Genomic DNA, 25827 nt, shown 5'->3' on the forward strand with positions numbered 1-25827 from the left:
TTTGGTGGGTTTCTGTCATGTAAAATTGATTGGACAGAAATTGGAATTACTCTGAACCCCTATAATTCTTTCAGAACTGATTTTTATTCAAAATTTTTAATTTTTTTATTTATTATTTATTTATTTATTTTTAAAGATTTCCCACTCAGGGGTACCTGAGTGGCTCAGTCAAGGTTGAGCATCTGACTTGGGCTTAGGTCATGATCTCGGGGTCCTAGGATCAGCCCCACGACTGCTTGTCCCTCTCCTTCTGCCTGCTCCCCCCTGCTTGTGCTCTCTCAATTGAATAAATAAAATGTTAAAAAAAAAGAGAGAGAAAGAAAGAGAGAGATTCCCCACTCATGTGAAAATGAGATTTACCAGTTTGGTTGTGTAGTCTTCTCAAGAGGGTTAGATATACTCAGCTGACCAGAATGTACATGCATTTTAGAGGTTCAGAGTCCCCAAAGGGGACTTGTAGAAGCCATCCTTTCTTTCTATCTATAATATACATATACCAACAGTATCCTGACCTGCACAAGTGCTGTGCCCTCTCCTTGTATCAGCCCTCCCGACAGCCCGAGAGTCTCTGGTTAGGGATTCTGCAGCATCCCGAAGTGTAAATTGATAGGCAAATGTTATTATTTTATTCTTGAGTTACACTGCTCTCAAATGGAGCACCAAAAAATAATAGTAGACGTATGAGTGCTTGCTCATCATGCTGTTTGGTTTGGCTCTTTTTAGACTGTGACCGTATTGAGTTAGATATTCTATTTTATCTACCCTCATCAGAAAAAAATTACATGTTTAGAGCATGTGAATATTAGGCTGCTCTAGGAGGAGACTGTGGTTTCATTTTCCACAGTTTCATTTGCCCACAGTTCAGAAGTAGATGATCTTCCTTCTGATGTATCGCCAGGTGATGACTAATAGCTTAACAGTCTTCACAGTGCCTCACTTGTCATTCATCTCACTTCATCTCATCACATAGGCATTTTAATCATCTCACATCATCACAGAAAGGGTGAGTGCAGTGTATTTGTTTGTTTGTTTTTTAAGATTTCATTTGTTTATATTTGACAGAGAGATCACAAGTAGACAGGCAGGCAGAGAAAGGGAGAAGCAGGCTCCTCGCTGAGCAGAGAGCCTGATGCGGGGCTCATTCCCAGGACCCTGATGAGATTATGACCTGAGCCCAAGGCAGAGGCTTAACCCACTGAGCCACCCAGGCGCCCGAGTCTGGTGTGTTTTGAGAGAGACCACATTCACATAACTTTTATTACAGTATATTGTTACAATTGTTCTATTTTATGGTTATTATTAATCTCTTACTGTGCCTAATTTCTAAATTAAACTATCAGAGGTAGGGATGTATAGGGGAAAAAAAACAGCATATATAGGTTTTGGTACTTTGTGGCCTCAGGCATCCATGGGGTACTTGGAATGTATGTTGGAAGGGGTGGAAATGGGGGAACTACTGGAATAGGTTTCCCAGCCATTTTGGATTTTGAGCAGGTTCTTAGATTGAACAGAAACTAAACATGATGAAAAGATCAGTGAGATGGTTGCTTCATTACCTGACAGCACTAACAGTAAACACTGTGTGCTTAACCCTGCCATAGAGTCCTTCTTGTGGTCATCAAGCATCTCTGTAAAGTAGGAAATCTTTATTATCCCCAAGTTCAGAGAAGTGAGACAATGGAGATTCAGTGACACTATAAGGATATGTTGTTTTCTTTAGTAAGCAGTGGGATCAAAATTCTAATCCTGGCAGGCTGGCTCCAGAACTCTTGCTTATAGCCTCTGTGAGCTTCTGTTGCATCATTGGTAGTTCAGATAATACTTTATTCAAGCATATTGTTTTATTTGATACTCCATTATGTGCAGTGCCTTACACATTTTAGATCTTTTGCAAAATTAAGTGGCTTTTCTGTTTCAAAATTTTTGCTTAATTTGTCATAATAGATTCAACATATTGATCTGTTTGAATTTATGTATACGCCAAGATGGCAGTTTTTTGCTAGGTTTTTTTAGCCAAGCTATTAAATGTCTGAATTTTTAAAAAATTAAGACAAACATATGCATGATCTTTAACTTGTACCTACCACTCTCACTTTGTTCTATAATTTAAGGCTCTTACCCAGTTTTTATTGTTCTTAGAATTCTTTGAAACTCTTCATATTTAAAACAATTTCATGTAAACAAATGTGATTAAATATTTAATATCTGTAGAGATCATTATACAGTCACAGCTATAATAACCTCACTTTAATCTGTGTGCAGATATAGATTAAGTGAAAAAATTTTTTTGTATCTACATGTTTATTTTTGTGTTCCTTTGCTACTTGTCCGAAGGTGGGATTGAAGATATGGTTGAGAGTATAGGTTGAAGTTTTGCTGTGCTTCATTTCTGGATAGACTAGAAATATCCTAATGTTGTGGTTAAAGATGATCTAAGTGAGGTTTATAAAAATATCTTGATGCAGCTTTTGAAAAAGCCTTTTCTTTTTTTCAAAGATGACCAGATCAGCCTTTGCAGGATCCTCTTGGAGTCTGCTGTTATTGCCAAGGGATACCAGTTTCTTGGAGTAGTGGTTGCCAAAGGGGATGCCCCAGTATCTCCCAGGAGTGGTGGTCCTCACAAGGCCATCACAACCTGTTGTTGAAGCCACTGTGGTCAGGATGTGATGGGAAAAAACTCAGTGTCAGTTTAGCAAGTAAACGCAGTTCATTCTGAAAGAGCTTCAGCCTACCTCTCTTACAGCAACAGATTCAAAATAGGAAACATTGTACTTTCCTCCTAGATGTTTTTGTGTGGGCTTGTGAATGAGTGGTCCCCTCTAATGTTACCCTATTACCTTCTTCAATTAATTCCTAATTTCATTTAGATTTTAAGTAATAGATAAACTGTGTTTTAGCGTGCAGAATTTGACAGCTTGTTTGGTTTTTGTATCAGGGGACGCCCTCTATACCTGCAGCTGCCACTCTGTCTACAGTAATATCTGGGGATCTGGATCTGTTCACTGAGCAAACTACAAAGTCAGAAGAGGTGGCAAAGAAACAACTCTCCAAAGACTCCATCTTATCTTTGTATGGTACAGGAACCATTCAGCAACAGAGTACTCCTGGTAATTCATTTTAAAATCTACGGTCAACAACTTGTAGTGACATTACTAGAAATATACCTGTTGTGTTATTTTTCTATGTAATGAGTGCTTTTGTTGCAATTTATGCAAATACAAAATTGAAATGAATCATTAGAATTAAGCATATTACAGGATTCATAAAACTTTATTCACTTAGAATTAACAAGCTGTTCATGTATCACTTAATATTGTTTCACAAGCTTACAGGACATGGTGTTTGAAGAATTACCTTGATTTGCATGAAGTTTACAACTTTGTATATTTTTCTGTTAGTAAACAATAAGCATGGTTATCACAAGAATTCCAAAACTGAGTTTTTAATTAAAATGAAATACTGCACAGTAAGATTTGTTGTTTACATAATCTTTTAGACCCCTTTCCTCTATATAGTGAGCTGAAGTTAGAGAACATCCCACCTGCTTCTATTAAAGGCAGACACCATCAACTCTCACTTGTGTGTTTGATAGGGGGAGCCCAGTGGTACACATCTGCACTAACAGCACATAATCTTATGCAATAGTTATAGAAAATACCCAAACTACGCAGCACAAGATTTATTTGTCCTAATTAAATGTGCTCAGGTTTATAACTGCCTTCTGGAAGTAACCAGTTCTGAGAGTATTGGTATGAGTTTGATCAGTAGGAGCAGACTGGAATTAAAATTTTTGCCGCGGGGTAGTTCAGAAAGATGGTGATCCTTTTTCTGTGATTACAGAGGTAAGTGCAGTTGTATACAATAGTCCTGTTTTCTCATTTTCTTCTCATGGTTCTTAAAATGTAGGTGTGTTTATGGGACCCACAAATATACCATTTACCTCACAAGCACCGACTGCATTTCAAGGTTTTCCATCAATGGGCGTACCTGTGCCTACACCTGCAGCTCCTGGCCTTCTTGGAAATGTGATGGGACAGAGTGCGAGCATGATGGTGGGCATGCCCATGCCCAATGGGTTTATGGGAAACGCACAAACCAGTGTGATGCCACTTCCTCCAAACGTGGTTGGCCCCCAAGGAGGAATGGTGGGACAGATGGGTGCACCCCAGAGTAAGTTTGGCCTGCCGCAAGCTCAACAGCCCCAATGGAACCTCTCACAGGTAGGGGGTCATTTCCAAAATCAAAGAGACTGGATTTATTTTCTAAGTGGTTTTATTTAATCTAACAGCCTGGCAGAAAGATTTGAATAGGGGTAATGTATAAGGTGAGAACTGTTCATAGGTATTACAAAGTTACATCACATAGACAAATGAGCTGTCACTGACTGTATTGAGAATATGCTGTAAAGATATGTTAAGCATTTTTTTCATTTCAGGTTATAACACTGGCGAACATCCTATTTGTAATCACTAGAAATTATCTTGGGCATCTTGAGAGACTTCTTGTCTGTTCCACGCCTTCTCCCCCAACCCCCATGGAAATTAGCATCAAGCTTTTAACCCAGCTCCCTGGTGGAATATTTTAATAGTCCACTTAGACCAGCCTCCTCTTCTCAAAGCACTATTTTATGAGGGATATAGGCTGTTCTCTATGTCATTTGACTACTGCCCTTGGCTTTATAAGAAATACTTTTGTTTAAAAACCTTTATAATGTTGGGTTTCCTTTTTACTTAGGGACAGGTCCACATTTGTCTCAGACATCGCTTCGTATGTTAATTTAAAGCCAAAAGCTGACATTTTAGTATACCTTCTTTCGAATCAGTTTCTCTTTTAGTGCTCCATTATTCTGACCTTAGACTTGGGTTCATGCTCCAGCAACTCTTCCCTTCACAGTTCTTATTTGATGTTCCTCTGGCATTTGGGGGATCTTGCTTTCTATTCTGGTCAGCTGTTTACCTTGAGAGCATTCTGAGAACAGTCTATAGTGATAATTAACATTACCAAAACACTGTATATCACATGAATGCTTTTATGGTCACTATTTATAGTAATCTTCACACCCAGTGTGGGGTTCATACTCAAAACCCTGAGGTCAAGAGTTCTATCCTCCACTGACTGAGCCAGCCAGGCGTCCCTCTAGTCACTATTTAAAGGAACTACCAGGGGATGGCTCAGTTGGTTAAGCATCAGACTCCTGATCTCTATCCTCTGGAACCTCAAGTACCAAATGGCAGTAACAGCTTTTGTGTAGACAAAGTGCTGAAGCACATCCGGCTCAGGTTAAGGTGCTAGATGAATCCGTAAGGAGTTAGCGTTGGCCCTTACTTCCAGGCATGCTGAGGGGTGTGCTGTTTTCCACAGCCCTCTCAGTGCAAGATTGTTATAGTGTCCTTTAGTAGGTATGAGGAATTAGACACTTATGCCTTATCAGCAATGTGGGGTACATTAGTGTCTTTGCAAAATAACAAATGAACTTTATTAAGAATACATTCCAACACTGAGCATAGATTTTGAATCCACTCTGTGCTTTGTGCTAAATCTTACCTTTCCTTTACTTATCATCAATCTTAGAAGGGAGAAGGTTAGGATGCTTCTATACATATATGATTCCAGTCTGGAATAAAAATACAGGTAATCTTATACCTTATATAATGAAAATTAATTTTAGATGTTTAGTGGTTAACTGAGCTAAAGAAAAGTTATGCTTTATGACCTTTTTTAATATTTAGAAAATAGAACCATTTAACATTTTAATAAAGACAGAATAATAGCTGTCATACACAACATATAATTTTGGAATATTTTACTTTCTAAAATTTCCCCATTCCTTACCGTTAAAGCACGACATTTTGGTAGAGTTGAAAGTTAGGGTAGTGGACTCAGATACAAATTCAAAGATTGCTTTGCTACTTTTTTTTTTTTTTTTTTTCAATTTGAGGTTAATCTTTGGCGGACAAAAAAAATGAAGTCTTGAAAATGAATAAATAGAATATAATTGAGATCATTTTATGGACAGTGTTAAAAAAAGGTGGAAGGAAATAAAGAACAGGCAGGGAAAAAAGTAGCTTTCTCTAGGGAAATATTGTTTGGTAGTCTGCTTTTACTCTGGTGCTTTGACTAATTCTTACATTGATGAAAAATACTTACATTTGCTATTAAACATTATCTGATAAATTAATCTCAAAGGCAGCTTCTAATACAACAGGGTAACTTTAAAATGTCTAACTATGGCTAAAGAAACAAGAATTAAAAGTGAAGTAAGTCTCTTAAAATAAGATTTTTATATTTCACAGATGAATCAGCAAATGGCCGGCATGAGTATCAGTAGTACGACCCCAACAGTGGGTTTCGGCCAGCCCCCCAACACAACAGCAGGATGGTCTGGAAGCTCATCGGGTCAGACTCTCAGCACACAGCTGTGGAAATGAAAACTGCAATGCAAGTTTCATCCAGAACTACCACCTGACATTCCTTGCTAAAACGCATCTAGTTCCCCTGTTTATTCATGTACATATATTTTTTTTCTTTTTCCCCATTTGTTCATATTAAGAATTATCTGAATGACCGTGTTGGTCTGTACTGATTAAATTTGATGTGAAAAGCAGGTTGAGAAACCATTTTATGTCAAGGGCAGCTTAGCTCCTTTCCCATGATTTCATAGACCACATTATTTGAGAAGCTGCTCAGTCAACTTGCATAATCAGTTTTACTCTCAATAAAATTATAGCTCTAATGTCTGCATATAAGGGAAGTAGTTATCATGTTAGTAATACCTCTAACAGTATAAACCCCACCCCCAAATTAGCCAGTAATCCTGTAGGAAGGTACTGTATGATCGAACATTTAATCATATAAATAGAATGTAAATGTATCACTGAGCACTGTTTTCTAGTGTATCAAAATTCTTTTATTTCATCATTCACTTCACTGTGCTGTTGTTATGATGTGCTTAACAGGGAACGTGGTTAGTGAAAGGAAGATAAACCTGGATGTTACTACAAAACTTAGTTTAACAAATGTTTAAAGAACTCAAATTTTATCTGCCTCTCTTGTAATTTGGAGCTCTTCTTATGTACATAGTGCTAATAACACGAAGACCTTTCTCTGCACTATATGCAAACAGGGTAACTAAACAAAGCCACTTTCAATCCTTGAAGGTATATCCAGGTTTATGACCGTAATTGTGTTTACATCTTATGGTGCCTAGTATTGACAAAATGTTATATCCCTATATTAAACAGATGAATCCATAGACCTTTTATTTTTGTGGGTTTTATTTTCTACAGTGTATACTGCCACCAACCTTACAGAACTTAATTAATATTGCAAAGTGAGGAATTGGGAACATATAGTTGACAAAATGCCTGTTATTTGTTTCTAAAACCTGCTAAGTTCTACCAATTATAAGGCCAAATGGGAAAAAAAAAAAGTACATAAGATATTCACAAAGGTATCCCGCAGCAGCACTAGCTGTACTGTACAAAGAACCAGTTCAGTTGTAGGGAAGACATGCAGAACAAATGAAAACAAAAACATACACTTGCTGCCACCCCATCAGCTGTGTGAACTGACCAGCTCTGCTGAAACAGATGCCTTGTCAGATGCCAACATGGGCTGTCGTCCTGAAGCCAAGCGAACAATACCTGAATGTTCTGCAGCCTGACCTCCGGGCTCCTCTCCCACGTCCACTAGCCGGAAAACTGCACCAGCTGCTGCTTCAGTTTATACCTCAATTTTCACTGTGTCCAGGCGGTACTTCGGCTCGTTGGCTAGGTTAACCTTCTCTGTCCGAGTGTGCCACACGAGAACCTGGAGGGGAGGGAAATCTTTTGGGTAGCCACACTTCTTAACGCTGACACTCAACAAGGTCAAGCAGCACAAGTGAAATGAATACCTTGGTGCAGTTACTTGCTTTGGGTTCCAGTTCTTCAACTGTTGTTATCTGTTTTAGAAAATCAGATTCTTGCATCCCTGGCTGGGATCCACGACGCTTAAATACGGCTTTTGGATTGGACAAGATGACTTGAAGACTTACAGCAAATCCTTTGTGAAAAGTTAAAAAAAAAAAAGACTTTAAAATAAAATACTGGTGTACTTCTCTTTTTTCTTTAAAAATTCAGACACATCAAAAATTTTTTTAAGTGCCAAGTATGTGCCAGGTCTTGGTTCACGAAGTTGAATTTAGGCATTACACGTGTGACTGTCTCAAAAGGAAAACCAGTCATTACAGTGTAGTACCTTCAGGGCCATGACAAATGTGTGTGCGCGGGGTGAGAGCAGGGACAACATCTACCCGTAAAATACAAAGTCTAGGCTGTTGCTAATCAGCTGCTGGTTCACAGAGGTCCCCACGCCCCGACACTTGGCTCTCTGGGAATGAAGAACTATACATGTGGTTGAAGAGCACACAGACTTACCAATCCTCTGGGTATGAGTGTGCCCACCCAGGTCTCCTGCCTGTTCTTTAACGTTTTTATGTGTGCTCTTATCTGAACCAGTGCTGCTGTGGTTTGTGATTTACTTTAAATTTAGAAGACTGGGGAGTAGAAGTCAGTTAGGAAGGAAATGAAAAGTACAGAATCATTTGGTTTAAATTTCCCATTTGGTTCAACCTGACAAGGGTGGGGGGTTTGGAAATCAGTGCAGGAGGTATCAGTCCCATTTGAGAAATTTGGTTTTGGGGCTTAGTTTCTTGAAGGAAACAAATGACTGTCAATTTCTTTCAATGGTTTAGTCATAAAAATTATTACTATTTATATCTGTAGTTTAATAAACCCTGTTTTAAAGGCTTAGCCAGTAAGCACTCTACAAGCTATCTAAGCAAGCAACTGCTATAAACTTTGTAGTTGTTCTGAAAGTCTGAAGCCCTAGACCTCTGCTGATGATGACTAAGCAGACACTCTAAAGTCAGACACCTTCCCAGAATTAGCTGTGAGGACCAATCCCCAGGAGCAGTTCTTAGCAACATTTTGCCCTCTTCATTAACTGAGTTGATTTGTGGTGGTTTTGTTTTGTTTTGGTTTTGTTTTGTTTTTTTCAAAAGTGTAGTTAACAAAGTAAGTACCAAATAATCCCAGGCAGTAACTGGGAGTTGTGAGAAAACCACAACCAGCATTCTCATTACCTCTCCACCTGCCAGACTGGGCCAGTCCCACATCTAGGCCCTGCCTCCTCTACAGGAACACCTCCCACGAAGCCACCTACAAACACATCACATGCTGAGTGACACATAATAAAGCCTTAACCTGAGGACTAGCCGCCCCAGTATCCTCCACAAATCCTGGGGGGAAGCAGCACATTCTAGCAGAAGGAACATTAAATCTGGAATTAGAAGCCTTTTGTTTTTGCCTGGATCCTTGTACTTGGGACATTGGTCAAGTCACTTAAACTTTCTTGATCCTGAAACTTCCCCATATCCTCATCTGCAAGAGATGTGACACCTTTTCAGCTCACTGTAAAATTAGCGAATGGAAAGACCCCACTAACTGCAAAGCAGTGTTCAACACAGTATATAAATAAAAACACCATTATAAATATCATGAAGGGCAGGTGGCTTACGGCTGGACAACGGCTGCTGATAGGAAAAGGGCCTGTGAAGTGGTGGCAGAATCAGGCCACCTGCATGCATCTCGCACCCCTAGGCCTACCAAGTCTAAAGGCTTCCTCAGACAGCTAAAACAGACCTCTGGTTCAAATTCACACATAAAAAGTGACTTTTCTAGTAGGTGAACTTTGACTTTAGTGTGCTATGATGCTTTCTTTTTCTATAGATGAGGACTGCCCTTCTCAATCACTCATGATTCTGGTATATTTTTCACATGGCTTCAAGGTCCTATTTCCCCATCTTACTAAAAAACAAAACCCCAAAACATAGAGAAGTCTGTCAGAAAATGCTCTGAACCCACTTTGATTCTCTTCATTTTCCCTTGTCTTTAACACATTCATCATGGTGACCACTGAATGTGTATTTTCTTGCTTTCCTCGGTTCAGGAAGAACCTTCTGTTTCTTACAAGCAAACTTCCATAGCACAGTGTACAATTTCCACAAGCAAAGCCGATGGCTGGCCCTCTCCTGGCCTCACTGGAGGATAGGGTACACCTGGCAGGCCAGCACCCTGGGAAGAGATGGTAGTGGGTGGCTCACCATAGTAACAAAGTGGTTTTCTGTTTTCTAACACCCAAGGGGGAGGTGGGCAATTCAGATGCTCTTCAGTCTCCTACCCCCTTTGCTCCACCCCTGCTCAATGAGTGCCTCAAAGGAAGCAGGTCCCAGCCAGCATGTAGGAACCGTACACTAACTGGGCCCAAACTCTGGGTTGCCTTTCAGGGAATCATCTGACCTGCTATGAAACTGAGGAAATTAGAGAGCTCTCCTTCTAAAAGCAGCACAAAGACTTTCTAGCCCCTTAAACCACTGCTTCCAACCCAAGATGGATATTTTGGGTTTTCTTAATTTCCAAGTATTTATGCCTCAAGTATTATATGTACCCTTTTTACTAGTGAAATTAATTTAGCTTTAAGGATATCAGCAGTAGTTTTTGAGATACTAGGAGCCTTACAAAAATCATGGGAGTAGGATTCTCTGTCTATGGATGTATAAAAAAATAAAATGCAAATTAAAACTGGTTATCCAATCTTAGCACAGGACTTCCTGACTTAAGGTGAAGTAGAGGTAGGGTGGAGATAACTGTCTCCTATGTATGTGTGTATACCTGTGTGTGTATAAGTATGCATGTGTGTGCATATAAATATATGGATGTATATAATAAATTCATGTTACACATACTCTATATAAACATAACCTAACACACATATTTTCTAGTACCTAGCAACATAAAATCCAAAATACCTGAGCTACAAAAATTAGCATATGCACAAACTGGAAAATACAACCCCATAATGAAGACAGTCAATGGAAATCAACAGAATCAGTCAACAGAAATAATATTATTATCTGTAACAGAAATAATACAGAACAAAGATATTAAAACATAAATAAACCTCATGTGTTCAAAAAGGTAGAGGAAAGATTGAGCATGCTAAAGAGATACAGAAGATAGAAAAAAGACCCAAAAGTATCCCACTGTTGTAAAAAATATACTGGCTGGTATTAGCTGATAAGACATTGCAGAATGAAAGACTAGTAAACCTGAAGACATAACAACCAAAACTACCAAAAGGTAGTGACCTTTTCTGTGACACACAAGTCACAGAAACCGAATGAAAGGTGGAAAGGGGATAGAAAATAAAAATTCAAGAAATAACAGAAAACTTAAGAATTTGATCAATAAGGATATATAAGATTTAACCAACGTGACTTGACATTTTAGGGCACTCCATCTAACAAAACAATACACAATATTCTCAAGTACAGATGGAACATTGTCAAAACAGGCCATAGTCTGGGTCATAAATTAAATCTCAATAAATTTAAAAGAACTCAAATCATACAAAGTATTTCTCTGACCACAATGGAATTCAAATAGAAATCACCAATATGACGATATCTGGAAAATCTCCAAATATTTGGATACCAAACAATGTAATTCTAAATAAGTTAGGATATAAGGAGAAATCAAAAGAGAAATGAGAAAGTGGTTAACTGAATGAAAACAAAAACAAGAATGTGGGATGCATCTAAAACAGTACTGAAGGGGCGCCTAGGTGGGAAAGGAAAAAGCAAGTCCGGCAAATCTCTTCCTCCGTCCAGCCCTAGTTAAAAGCATGAGTAGTGCTTACCAGTACCTTCTATTGTGTATCAGTCTCACCTCTAAATACCTGTCCCACCAGAATATTCTCTTTCCTAACTACACATAACCTAATCTCAAGCAAGACTGTTAAAAGCCAAAACTTTTCCTAATTCCCAAAGGATAGGTTTTGGCAACAGTACCAGTCTGGTCACGAGAAAGATACTAATGATATTTTTGTCCTGACAGCCACTCTGGATAATGGTATTAGAATGCTGGGCTCCTGACACACTTCAACTACCGGCAAAAGGTATCAGGTAATTTCAGAAGTCGGTCTCTACTCACCTGAAATTTAAAAAAAAAAAAAAAATGATGACAATTTCCAAATTAAAACAAATGCATGTACATATAGGGGCGCTGGGTGGCTTAGTTGGTCAAGTGTCTGCCTTTGGCTCATGTCATGATCTCAGGGTCCTGGGACTGAGCCCTGCACTAGGCTCCCTGCTTCATGGGGAGTCTGTTTCTCCCTCTGCCCCTACCCCTCTCCTGAGCACAAGCTTGCTTGCTCTCTCCCTTCTCAAATAAATAAAATCTTAAAAACATATATACACACACATAAATTGTCTCAGGGAATTATCTTAGAAAGAAAGATGTGTGCGTGGCACTTCTCTCTTCCGTAATTCTTTCTGAGGTGATCCACTCTCATAGCTCTTCCTAGCAGAGCACATCTGGTCTTTTCGGAGAGAGTGAGAGAGAGTGTGAGAGTGTCTCTCTCTCTGTGTGTGTGTGTGTGTGTGTGTGTGTGTGTGTATGTGTGTGTATGAATCTTTCTTATCTACCTACCCCTTTATTGAGATATAACTCACAGATACTAAAATTTGCCTTTTCAAAGGATGGGATTAAGTGGCTTTTATTATATTCATAACTCTGGGCACCTTTTAAAACTCTTCTTTCTCTTTTGAATGGTCTTGGCACCCCTGGCAAAAATCAACTGACTATAGTATAAGAGTTTATTTGTGCTCTGTCATTTCCATTCCATTCATTCATATGCTTATCTTTATGCCAGTGCCATACTATTACTGTAACTTTATGTACTAAGTTTTCAGATCAGGAAGTTTAAGTCTTCCAACGTTGTTCTTTTTCAAAATTGTTTTGGCTATTTTGAGTCCCTTCCTTTCCCATATGATTTTAAGATTTTATTTATTTATTTGACAGAGATCACAAGTAGGCAGAGAGGCAGGCAGAGAGAGGAGGAAGCAGGCTCCCCGCCGAGCAGAGAGCCCGATGTGGGATTCGATCCCTGGACCCTGGGATCATGACCTGAGCCGAAGGCAGAGGCTTTAACCCACTGAGCCACCCAGGCACCCCTCCCATTTGAATCTATAGATTAATTTGGGGAATATTGCCATTTGAGTAATAGATCTTCTAACCCATAACAATGTCTCCTAATCCAGGAACAGAAGATGTCTATTTATTTAGTTCTTTAATGTCTCTGAATAACATTTTATAGTTTCCACTATACAAGTCTGATACTTATTTTGTTAAATTTATTACTAAGTATTTCATTGTTTCTGACACTGATGTAAATAAAATTGTCTTAAGTTTCATTTTTCAGACTGCTCATTGCCAATGTATAGAAACGCAACTGATTTCTTGTGTTGATCTTGTATCTGGAAACCCTGCTGAATTTATTTACTAGCATGAATAACTGTGATTTCTTTTTTTAAAGTAGGCTCCAATACAGGACTTTAACTTATAATCCTGAGATCAAGAGTTGGACATTGAACCAACTGAGCCACCCAGGCATGCTCCTCTCCTTTTTTTTTTTTTTAATTTTTTTAAAGATTTTATTTATTTATTTGACAGACAGAGATCACAAGTAGGCTGAGACAGGCAGAGAGAGAGGAAGGGAAGCAGGCTCCCTGCTGAGCAGAGAGCCCGATTCGGGGTTTGATCCCACGACCCTGGGATCATGACCTGAGCCGAATGCAGAGGTCTTAACCCACTGAACCACCCAGGTGCCCCATCCCCTCCTTTTTTTAAGTAGGATCCATGCCCAGCATGGAGTAGAACAAGTTGTATATATATTCATGAGGATTTTCTATGTAAAAAAATCATGCTTGATAGCTGAAGATATTCTCCTTTATAACCTGGATATCTTTTGCTCCTTTTTCTCAACTAATTACCTTGGCAACAACCTACACTACAACAGTGAATACAACTGTGAAGAGGGGTTATCCTTGTCATGATCTTAGGGGAAAAGCTTTCATCTTCAGCTATTAAGGTTTTTTTTTTTCATAGATGCCCTGTATCAGGTAAAAGATGTTCTTTTCCTTTCCCCATTTATCAATCTAGTGTTTTTATCATGAAAAAATGAATTCTCTCACATACTTTTCCTACATCTATTGATTTGATCAGGTGGTGCTTATTGTTTGTTCTACTGATACGTTGTATTACATTTACTGACTTTTGTATATGAACCAACCTTATACTACAGGGTCAAATCCTACCTACTCATGATATATAATCCTTTTTATTGTATGTTGTTGGATTAACTCCACTAGTATTTTGTTTAGGATTTTTGCATCTATATTCATGAAGGATATTGGTCTATGGGTTTTTTTTTTAACTTATACAGTTTTAGTATGAGGATAACAATGACCTAATACAATCATTTCAAACATGTTCTCTCCTTACCATTTTTTGGAAATGTTGTGAAGGATTGGTTTTAACTCTTCTTTAAATGTTTGTTGGAATTCACTAGCAAAACCATCTGGAACTGGGCTTTTCTCTATAGAAGTTTTGTTGATTATTAATTCAATCTATTCTTTATAGGTCTATTCAGATCTTCTATTTCCTTTTGAGTCAGTTTAGTTTTCTTAAGTAATCCTCTACACCTACACCCAATATGGAGCTTGAACTCAAGCCCTGAGATTAAGAGTTGCATGTTTCTACCACCTGAGCCAACCAGGTGCCCCTTGAGTCAGTTTTAATAGTCTTTCCATTAATTTGTCCATGTCATCTACATTATCTAATTTGTTGGCATACAATTTTTCATGCTTTTCTCTTATAGTCTTTTTAAAATGGTAGTAATGCTTCTGTTTTCATTTATGATTTTAGTAATATGAGGCTGGCCTCCTTCTCCCTGGGCAGTTTAACTAAAAAGTTTGTCAATTTTCTTGATGTTTTTAAGAACAAACTTTTGGTTTTGCTGATTTCCTCTATTGCTTTTCTATTCCCTATTTCATTTATTTTAGCCTAATCTTTATTTTCTTCCACTTGTTATTTTGGGTTTAGTTTGCTCTTCTGCTTCTAGTCTCTATGGTAAAAGATTAGGATATTGGTTTCAGATCTTTCTTTTTAATAGAGGCATTTGTAAGTGTAAACTTTCCTCTAAGTACTGCTTTAGTTGCATTCCCTAAGCTTTAGTATGTTGTCTTTCCATTTTCATTCATCTAAAAATATTTTCCAATTTCCCTTGTGATATCTTCTTTGACCAAGTGGTTATGAGTATGCTGTTTAATTTCCATATGCTTTTAAATTTCAAACTCCTTTCTGGTAGTAATTTCTCATTTCATTCCAGCATGGCCCAAGAACATACTTTTGTATGCTTTCAACTATTTTAAATTTATTAAGACTTGTTCTATGGCCCAACATAAAAATTACTTTATAGTCCATCCTAGAGAATGTTCAATTGTGCATTTAAAAAGAATGCATATTCTCTTGTTGAGTGGAGTATTCTCTAGATGTGACAGGTCTTGTTGATTTATAGTACTTTTCAAGGCTTCTTAGTTTGTCTTCTAATTGTTCTGTTATTTAAAATGGATTATTGATGCTCACAACTGTTATTGTTGAACTGTATTTTCCCTTCAGTGTGGTCATTTCTGCTTTATATATCTTAGGGCTCCATTGTAAGAAGCATATATATTTTCAACTACTGTATCTTTGTAAGGGACTGGCACTTTTATCATTATAAAATAACCCTTTTGTCTCTAGTAGCAATTCTGAAATTGTTGATTATTAATTCAATCTATTCTTTATAGGTCTATTCAGATCTTCTATTTCCTTTTGTCTATTTCATATTGTCACTCCAGCTCTTTTTTTGGTTCCTGTTTGCATGGCAAGTCTTTTTACATTCTTTTGATTTCAACCTATTTCGATACAAAATGTTTTCCATGGAAAGCATTATACTTCCATCATGGTGCTTTTCGATTTGATGGGTTTTTTTTTTAATCCATTGTGCCCATATGTCTTTTGACTGAATTGTTTGATCTATTTCTATTTAATGGAATTACTGGCAAATTAAGATTTACATCTGCCAGTTTGCTCTTTGTTTCCTATATGTCTAATATCTTTTAATTCCTCTATTCCTCCACTACCAACTTATTTTGCATTAAAAGGATATTAGTGTGTCATTTCATCAGTTATCCTTTCTTGTATAATATTTTTTGAGTGACTTATTTAGCAGTTGCCCTGAAGATTATAATTAGCATCTTAACTTCTAACAGTTGAGTTTAAATCAATATCAATTTCAAGAATACACAAAAACTTTGCTCTTACCACAGTAGGCTCTAAGGGTGCCATGGTGGCTCAGTTAGTTAGGCGACTGCCTTTGTCTCAGGTCATGACTCCAGAGTCCTGGGATCAAGTCCTGCATCAGGCTCCTAGCTCCATGGGGAGTCTGCTTCTCTCTCTGACCTTCTCCCTTCTCATGTTCTCTCTTTCTCTCTCAAATAAATAAATAAAATCTTAAAAAAAAATAGTAGGCTCCATTATTCCTCCTCACTTCATGCTACTATCACAAAATTATGTCTATATTTTGTATCGTCAGCCCTGATTTCTTTTTTTTTTAAAGATTTTATTTATTTCACAGAGAGAGATCACAAGTAGGCAGAGAGGCAAGCAGAGAGAGAGGGGAGGAAGCAGGCTCCCCACCGAGCAGAGAGCCTGATGCGGGGCTCAATCCCAAGACCCTGAGATCATGACCTGAGCTGCAGGCAGAGGCTTAGCCCACTGAGCCACCCAGGTGCCCCTGTCAACCCTGATTTCTAATTATTATTTATGCAATTGTCTTTTAAATCAGAAAGTGGGGGGGAAAAGAGAGATAAAAATTACATTTGTACTCTCTTAAAAATTTACCTTATACTATACTTTTATTGGTACTCATATTTGTGTGGATCAGAGTTACTGTCTGGTATCCTATCATTTCAGCCTGAAAGACTCCTTCAGTACTTCTTACAGGACATGTTTGCTAGTCATAAATTTTTCTGGCATTTGTTTATCAGGAATATATTAATTTCTCCTTCATTTTTTAAGGATACTTGTGCTAGATATAGCATTTTTGGTTGATAGTATTTGCAAAATTGATACACAAAAATTTGTTGCACTTCTATGCACTAGTAATGAGTATCACAAAGAGAAATTAAGAAAACATTCCCACCTACAATTGCCTCAGAAAGAATAAAATATAAGGAATATTTCAAACCTATAATATAAAAAAAGTATGGTATTTGCATGAAACAGATACAGAGATAAATGAAACAGAAGAGCCCAGAAATAAACCCATGAATATATGATCAATTAATTTATGACAAAGGAGCCAAGACTATACAACAAGGATAGCACAGACTCTCCAATAAATGGTCTTGGGGAAACTGGACAACTACATGAAAAGAATGAAACTCAACCACTATCTTACACCATAAACAAAAATTAACTCCAAACAGATTAAAGACTTGAATATTAAAACTGGAATCCATAAAACTCCTACACAAAAACATGCATTGTAAGCTCCTGGATGGCAATCTTGGTGATGATTTTGGGGATCTAATACCAAAAGAAAAGGCAAAAAGAACAAAACAAATAAGTGCGACCACATCAAAATAAAAAAAGCTTCAGCCCAGCAGAGGAAACCATCAGCAAAAATAAAAAGAGAATGGGAGAAAATATTGGCAAATCATATTGCTAAGGGGGTTAACATCCAAAATATATAAAGAACTCCTATAACTAAAAACAAAACAAAACAAAACAAACCAGAACAATCTGATTTTAAAATGAGCAGAGGACCTGAATACACATTTTTCCGAAGAAAACATACAGAAGGCCAACAGAGTCATGAAAAGATGCTCAACATCACTCACTATCAGGGAAATGGAAATCAAAACTACAATGAGATATCACCTCATACATGTTAGAATGGCTAGAGTCAAAGAGACAAGAAATAAGTGTTGGCAAGGACATGGAGAAAAGGGGACCCATGCACACTGTGGGTAGGAATGCAAATTAGTGCAGCCACTAAGAAAAACAGTATGGAGGTTCCCCCCAAAATTAAAAATACCATATGATACAGCAATACCACTTAACGGGTATTTATAAAAGAAAATCAAAAAACTCAAAAAGATCTATGCACACAGCTCTGTGCCCCATGTTCACTGTGATATTATTTACAATGGCCAACGCATGGAAGCAACCTACATGTCCACTGGTGGATGAATGGATAAGAAGATGTAGATATATACCCACTGGGATATTACTCAGCCATAAAAAGAAGGAAATCTTGCCTTTTGCAACAACGTGGATCAACCTTGAGTACATTAGGCTAAATGAAATAAGTCAGAGAAAGACAAATGCCAAATTATCTCACTTATATGCAAAATCTAAAAAAGAAAACAAACTCACAGATTCAAGGAACAGACTAATGGTTGCCAGAAGGAGGCAGATAGCAGGTGATCTGAACATACCAAGTCTCAGTTACAAAATAAATAATTCCTGGGGATGTGATTACAGCATGGTGACTATAGATAATACTATATTGTATATTTGGAAGTTAAAGAGAGCAGAACTTAGTCCTCATCACAAGAAAAACATTTTAACTATACATGGTGATGGATATTAACTAGACTTACTGCAGTCATCATTTTGCAATATAGACAAATGTTGTGCACCTAATACTAGTATGTTATATGTCAATTATATGTCAATTTAAGAGATGGAAATCTGCTACTTAAGTACTGTTTTTCCATAATCTTGTACCTTCCAGTCTTGGCATCTGTGAACTATCCACTTGAAAAACAGATGCATTGATAGTAGTGTTTCAGGAATCATTTTCACTATGCTTAAATCAGATATAGAAAGCAGAAAAGGAGACTGTATAAAAGGAACGTGTCCTTTACTTAGTGACTATCATGTCTAAATTGCCGCTACTTCACCTAAATGTTCAACTACAGATTTTCATGGCCCTAACCCTAAATACTCGTGTGCCATGTGTGCTCCTAGGGGACAGGCAGAACTCTGATCTTCCACATTTATTTCCAATTATACCTTCGAACGATTTTCTTCTAGTGCAGAAAAGGAATGAAAAAGCATGACCTGGCTGTTAAATGGATCTGTTAATCTGCTCCTTAATACAGACTGAAACTTTATAATTGCTTCAGGATAAGCCTTATTTATTTATTTATTTATTTATTTTTTGGTCCAGTTTTTAAAACTCCCAAAAAGCCCTTTAGCAGTCATAGTTCTTTGTGGAAAAAATAAAACATTTTTGATTTCTAAGACTTATTCTTTATTTAATCTATAAACAATTCATTTGAATCTTTACTCTGAAAACAAACCGTCACAGAAACCTAAGTCTTCTAAGGAAACTGTCAGGATGCTGAATCAGGATGGAAAGAATCAAAGATAAATTAAGAAGCCTTAATTAACTGATACTAAAAATATCCATGATGGATTTTTTTTATAGGTTGGTGGCAGAGAACTAAGACACACCTAAGACTGAAGTTCAGAAGGGGAAGTAGTCCTGTTGGCTCAAAAGCCAAAAGGACTCTGATGGGACATGAAGTGTCTGTGTTGAGAATGGCTCAGTCAACAAGGTTGATGGTGTCTGATGAAGAATCATGGTCTCATGATTTATTTTGCCTATGAGATTTTCTGCTTTACCTTATCCATGAATACTACCAAATGTGCCCCTAAGCCACTCTATTCCAACCCAGAAAATATAGCAGAACCAGAGAAGAAGGTATCTGTATTCCTATTCCTCAGACCCCAGCACATAGAGTAAAATAATTTTTCAAATAACATAAAATAACGATGTAGCAAGAATATGGAGAAATTGGAACTCCTGTGCATTGCTGATGGGAATGTAAAATGATGCAGCCACGGTGGAAAAAAGTATAGCAGTTCCTCAAAAACAAACAAACAAACAAACAAAAATCAATAGTTTTTTGACAAAAATCAATTGTCCATATGGACAATACCCTATGGTCCAGCAATTCTACTTCTAGGTGTACATTCAAAAGCACTTAGAGCAGTGACTTACAGTTACTTATATGCACATGTTCACAGCATTATTCACAATAGCTAAAAGGTGGAAACCCAAATGTCCACCAATGGGTAAATGGGTAAACAAAATGTGGCCTATATATACAATGAAATATTATTCAGCTTAAAAAAGGCATGAAATTCTGACACAAGCTACAACACGGACAAATCTTAAAGACATCATGCTAAGTGAACTAAAAAGGACAGATAGTGCATAACTCCACTTACATGTGGTTCCTGAAACAGTTCAATTCATAGAGCTAGAAAGTGGTTCTTACCAGGACTAGGGTGGGGGGTGGGGCACTAGTAGTGTTTTATGGGTACAAAGTACCAATTTGTGATGATGAAGCATTAATGGAGATGGAGATCACTGCATGACCGTGTGAATGTACCTAATACTATCTCCTACTTAAAAATAGCTAAAATGGTAAATTCTATGTCAAGTATGTTACACCACAATTTAAAAAGGTTAAACTTGCCTTCCCGGTGAAAACCATCTTTTCGATTGCTGGTGGTGCTTTTCAGTTGTTGTAATTTTAAAAACTCCTCTCCTATGCTCAAGTTCTCTTCTTGCTCGACCCATAGAAGTGTTTTCTATGGAAATTAATTTTACTGAACATTCGCGAACTTTTTCAGCAGAAGCTATCCCACCTCCAACCTCCAGATGAGACTCAGTGGGTGGCAGGGCAAGAGGCCACAGCTACGAGCCCCCGGAAGAAACGGAAGAGTAGCGGCTGACCACCTACACGAGCTGTTCTTATTTCTAGCTGCACTTTATCATCACTTCAGGCTTTGAAAAAAAAAAAAAAAAAAAAAGGAAATTACGGACACCCCTCCCCCACTAGCAGCCACACCCAAGGATTATGGTTTAATTATCAGTGAAGAAGCCCACAGATAGATGTTCTCTCAAATTCTGATGTGTTGCCAGGTTGAGACCTGCCGACTTAGACGCTCTTTAGAGAGCTCTCCGGAGTAGAACGCAACGTTCAAAAAACCTCACCATTTAGAAATAATGGCATGGGTGCCCTGGTGGCTCAGTCGGTTAAGCGTCTGACTTCGGCTCAGGTCATGATCCCCGGGTCTTGGGACTGAATCCTGCCTAGGGCTACCAGTTCAATGGGAAATCTGCTTTTTCCTCGCTCTGTGCCTTGCCCCCTCTCCCTCTCAAATGAACAAATAAAAATATTCTCTAAAAAGAGAAAGAATGGCAATTAGGGCTTAAAAGGAATAAGAAGCTGTAAAACTTTGAATTTTGATAATCCTTAAACCAGAAATAAAGACAAGTTAGAATTCAAGAATTCAGCAAACATTTGTTCAAGCGGCCAAGCCCAGGCAGGTAGAAGAGATGACGCCTCCCCCAGTGGAGCTCCCCGGCTCCACAAGCAGAGGAAGCCTGGGGCAGGCAGGACACCCACGTGAGCACTACCCCAAGGACAAGTGCATGAGGGAAACGTGGGAGCAGCTTCTATGGGCATGGAAAAATCGGGAAAATTTTCCCAGAAAAAGCTATTCCTGGGGGAGAGGGGTTGGGAGAAGTGGGGTGGGATTATGGACATTGGGGAGGGTGTGTGCTTTGGTGAGTGCTGTGAAGTGTGTAAACCTGGTGATTCACAGACCTGTACCCCTGGGGATAAAAGTATATGTTTATAAAAAATAAAAAAATTTAAAAAAAAATCTAAAAAAAAAAAAAAAAAGCTATTCCTTTACTGAGTCTTGAAAAGGGGCTAGAAATTACAAAGGCAAACCTGGGAAGACAAAGTGACATTCCCTTTTCTGGAAGGCAGCGTGTGCCAGTCTGAATTACCTTGGGCCCAGGAGCAGGCGGCAGTGCTCGGCTGACCCTGGTGGCGGGTCAAGGTGAAGTGATTTGAAATGAGGTGGACTCAAGTGCACAGCGTCTGGGGTTCGGTGATACAGCTGCTCAGGGGGCCCAAGAAGAGCGCCCGCTAAGTTCAGCTTCTGAAGCCAGTGCAGAGACTTGACCTCGCCAGCCCCCAGGTCAACCACACATGGCAACGACCCTTAATTCTCATGTACACTAATACACTGTCTGCCTCTTCCACAGAGTCCAAATGAAAACTCTATCTCCAGACACTCTCCCACAAGCTCTTAGGAAAGTCAAGGTGGTGACAAAGGACGTTTCTTCCCTCTCGTGACCCGATTAGAAAGTGTGAGAATCATTCTTTGAAATCCTTCCTCCACATGCCATCCATTATTATGAAATGATTTGTCATCTGGGAAATCATGAAAATGAACATAAATCTACTTCTCAACTTTTTAATGATCTTCTGTTTTGGTTTTTTCTTATTGATCAGTCTCTTTTTGGAGTACTTAACCTAAAGCCAGGGACAGTGTTTATCTCCACATGCCATCCTGCACGCAGAGCTCGGTCCCTGAAGGATGATGAGCACAGGTCCACCAGCCAGGACAGACACAAAGTCCATCACAAGCCCAAGGCAACGAGTTCACATGCTCCTAGGTGTTACCATCAGGAATGATCTGAAGCGGCTCTGTGTGGTGAGAATTCAAACACTGACAGAACAGCAGAAACTCCTGCAGAATCTGTTCTCCTTTCAACCTCACCACAACCCAGAGGGCAGGTGGTTGGACCCCTAATCTCTAGGTGGGGAACCTCCGCAAGGCCGGCCTGCTGTGCCCTGGCGGAGCGTGGGTGTCAGCAAGGCCCCTCCCCCACAGTCCATCTTCATCAGTGCTCCGGTCCCCACGATCGTCAGCCACACACAGCACTGGGCCAATTCCCCCAGACAGGCCTATGAGCCATCTGAACGCAGGGGGCAGGGGACAGGGGAACACAGACATGGTCTGATCTTGCTTCTTGGTGAAGAGACCCACCATTCAACAGAGCTGTTCCAAGTGCCCTGACCTTGATGTCGTATTCTGTGAGGAATTCCATTTCCCATTCTGCAGATGAAGAGCACGGAGGCTCCCTGATCAAGGACTCAGTCACTTGGCGGGCAGTGGGAGTGCCATGTCTGGAGACACGCTAACCAGAGCCGGGTCACCGTGCAGCTTTGGACAAGTGACTTCGCCTGTCCATGCCTCCCTTTCCTTGTATTTAAAGGAGGAGGAGAATATTAGCAACTCCCTTGCCAAACGGAGTGAAGACAGAACAAGAAAAGCACCCAGAGCACCAAAGACTGCCCGACGCCTGGGATACGAGCCTGATGCTCCGCGAGCGATAATCATGAAGTCGGCTGGGCTTCCCAGAGAGAAGCGACAACTACTCATTCTCAATGCTTTATTCGCGGAAACTCTGAGTGATACCCCTCCACTTCCACCAAGCCCTACTTGAACACAGCCGCCGCGCCCTCAGCTGCCCTGGACAAAGTCCCCTGGACCAGCACGCAGACATGCAGGCGCTCCTCACCCCACATGCCCACCGTAACCCCGCAGAGATGCGGTCCCTGTGGACAGAACGGAACACGTCGACGAGGCCACTGAACACCTTTCTGGTCTCCAGAATGTACCTCATTCTGGATTTGTTACCTAACCAACGGGCAACAGGCTGCCCTTCCACCCAACACTCCGTGACCATCCCCGTGGCGTCTAAGTTCTCAGGACGGAATCACCATACCCCCACAGCTCCACTTCTGTCCCAGGGAGCCCACACACTGCTCCAGTGTCAGTCACGCTGCACCAACCTAAGGACAAGGTCCCACGATGGTCCCCAGACCCTGCACTGAACCATATGACACGCTGTCACTCTACTGAGAACACTAATTTTATCTTCCTTACACAAAACAGTCACACATGGAAAACAACACATTTAATTTACAAACGGCCTCAAAGTGGCAGAACAAGGTTATTAACCCCCTTTAAAAAAAAAAAAAAGATTTGAGAGCAAAAGAGAGAGTAAGCAAGTGTGCACTAGTGAGTGTAAGCGGTGGGAAGGGCAGAGGCAGGGGGAGAGAATCTCAAGCAGACTCCCTGCTGAGCAGGGAGCCCAGACGCAGGGTTCAATCCCATGACTCTGAGATCATGACCCAAGTCAAAACCTAGACTGGGACGCTCCACCGACTGAGCCACCCAGCTCCCATACCTCTCTTTCTTGCAGTAATTATATTCACGAGGCAAAGTAAAGTATTGCCAATTCTGGCTATGTTCATTTGGTTTTGTTGATCTGAACCCAGGCTGATGTTTACTACTATATTATCTACCGAGAAAGGGTTTTGCCAAGGAAATTAATCGAGACAAAATTCCTTCTCAGGGGCGCCTGGGTGGCTCAGTGGGTTAAGCCGCTGCCTTCGGCTCAGGTCATGATCTCGGGGTCCTGGGATCGAGTCCCGAATCGGGCTCTCTGCTCAGCAGGGAGCCTGCTTCCCTCTCTCTCTCTGCCTGCCTCTCTGTCTACCTGTGACCCCTCTCTGTCAAATAAATAAAATCTTTAAAAAAAAAAAATTCCTTCTCAACAAATATCTAGAGAAAGAAGGCCCCATGTAACTGTGATTGGCTGAGAGCCCAAACTCCACAACCCTCCATAAGGACAGAACACGCACAATGAATCCAGAGCCTGGAAACTTGTCAAGCAATGGGATTTTCTTTTTTCCTAATATGAAGATTCCTATTTTTATAACTATCTTCCTATTTTTATACAGCTGACATTCTGGTTAACAGAATGTACTAATTACCTGAATCACCATATACTTCTGCACCTAAGTTACAACTCAAAGTATAATTTAACAAATTATAATAAAACCAAAATTAAAGTTAACGTGTCCACTATCACCATATCATACAACATTGTTCAACTAGCTAAACTAAAAAATGTCACAAATCCGGGGCGCCTGGGTGGCTCAGTGGGCCTCTGCCTTCGGCTCAGGTCATGATCCCAGGGTCCTGGGATTGAGCCCCTCATCAGGCTCTCTGCTCCTTGGAGAGCCTGCTTTTTCCTCTCTCTCTGCCTGCCTCTCTGCCTACTTGTGATCTCTGTCAAATAAATAAAATCTTAAAAAAAAAAGTCACAAATCCCCCTATACCCACAGAAATGAAGCCAAATTTGTATTTCATCAATCAATCCTCATAGGCTTCCCCGAGCTTGCCTCTCGCCTGAGAGCCGCATATACCCTGAGGTTTGCTGTTCCCTGAACTCGCTCGGACCTGGGCCTGCACCTAAGGCCCCCTCCCATGCTATGTCTTCCACAATGCCCTTGCCAAACTGTCCTCTGCAGCACTTCTCTTTTCTCTTATATAAACTCAAAACTTCCCATTCATACCTCATTTTCTATGTCATGGGACAGAAATTTACACATTTATCATAACTATTCTCTCTCTGCTAGATACCAACTACTTGGGGGCAGGGGCTGCGTGTTCCCCACAGGCTCTATGCTCCCACGGTCCCACATTGCTGACTGTGGGACCGCATAGCATAGCAGTGTCTGCAGGATTCAGTCCACGGTGCTCCTCCCGCCCCGTGAATATCCAGCGGACAACCAGCCTCCAACAACCCGCCTTTCCACCTTCCCGGGTCTCGGTTTCCTTAGTTACCTCCTCTCCTTATTAGGAATAAGAGGTGATTCTGCCAAAGTCAACTTGTCCATCTGAAGTCCCAGTCCCCCCAACCCCCTATTTCTTCTTCTTTGGCACTTGAACACATCTCTTTTTCTCACAAAACTTCAGCTTCTCTTCTTTCATTAAAGGAAAACAAAAAAAACACTTCTCCTACGCCTTGAAACGGCTACCATCTCTCTTCCCTTCTCAACCCTGCCATGTTTCTTGAAAGAGTGGCCTTCCTGCCTCTTAGTGGTGCTCGCCATCCCCACCCCTGAACACACCATTCATCCTACTTCCCCAGAGATCTCTTCTA

General features: G+C 39.8%; 2 protein-coding genes across 6 annotated transcripts in view; one reads left to right on the forward strand and one right to left on the reverse strand.

The window, feature by feature from the left end:
* Window positions 1-7252, forward strand: part of SMAP1 (small ArfGAP 1) — a 166848-nt gene extending 159596 nt beyond the window's left edge. For all 5 annotated transcript variants that reach the window (XM_082731312.1, XM_082731313.1, XM_082731316.1 and 2 more), the window contains 3 exons: window positions 2936-3107; window positions 3907-4220; window positions 6294-7252. In XM_082731312.1, the coding sequence (XP_082587438.1) occupies window positions 2936-3107; window positions 3907-4220; window positions 6294-6428 (621 nt within the window). In that variant the 3' untranslated portion in view covers window positions 6429-7252. The remainder of the gene's footprint in view (window positions 1-2935; window positions 3108-3906; window positions 4221-6293) is intronic.
* A 4-nt stretch (window positions 7253-7256) lies between these two features.
* Window positions 7257-25827, reverse strand: part of B3GAT2 (beta-1,3-glucuronyltransferase 2) — a 76020-nt gene continuing 57449 nt past the window's right edge. The window contains exons 3-4 of the mRNA XM_082731317.1: window positions 7895-8043; window positions 7257-7809 (exon numbers count right to left, since the gene is read on the reverse strand). Coding sequence (XP_082587443.1) covers window positions 7723-7809; window positions 7895-8043 — 236 coding nt within the window. The 3' untranslated portion in view covers window positions 7257-7722. The remainder of the gene's footprint in view (window positions 7810-7894; window positions 8044-25827) is intronic.

This window comes from Mustela nivalis, assembly GCF_964662115.1.
Source record: "Mustela nivalis genome assembly, chromosome: 5".
Taxonomy (NCBI): domain Eukaryota; kingdom Metazoa; phylum Chordata; class Mammalia; order Carnivora; family Mustelidae; genus Mustela; species Mustela nivalis.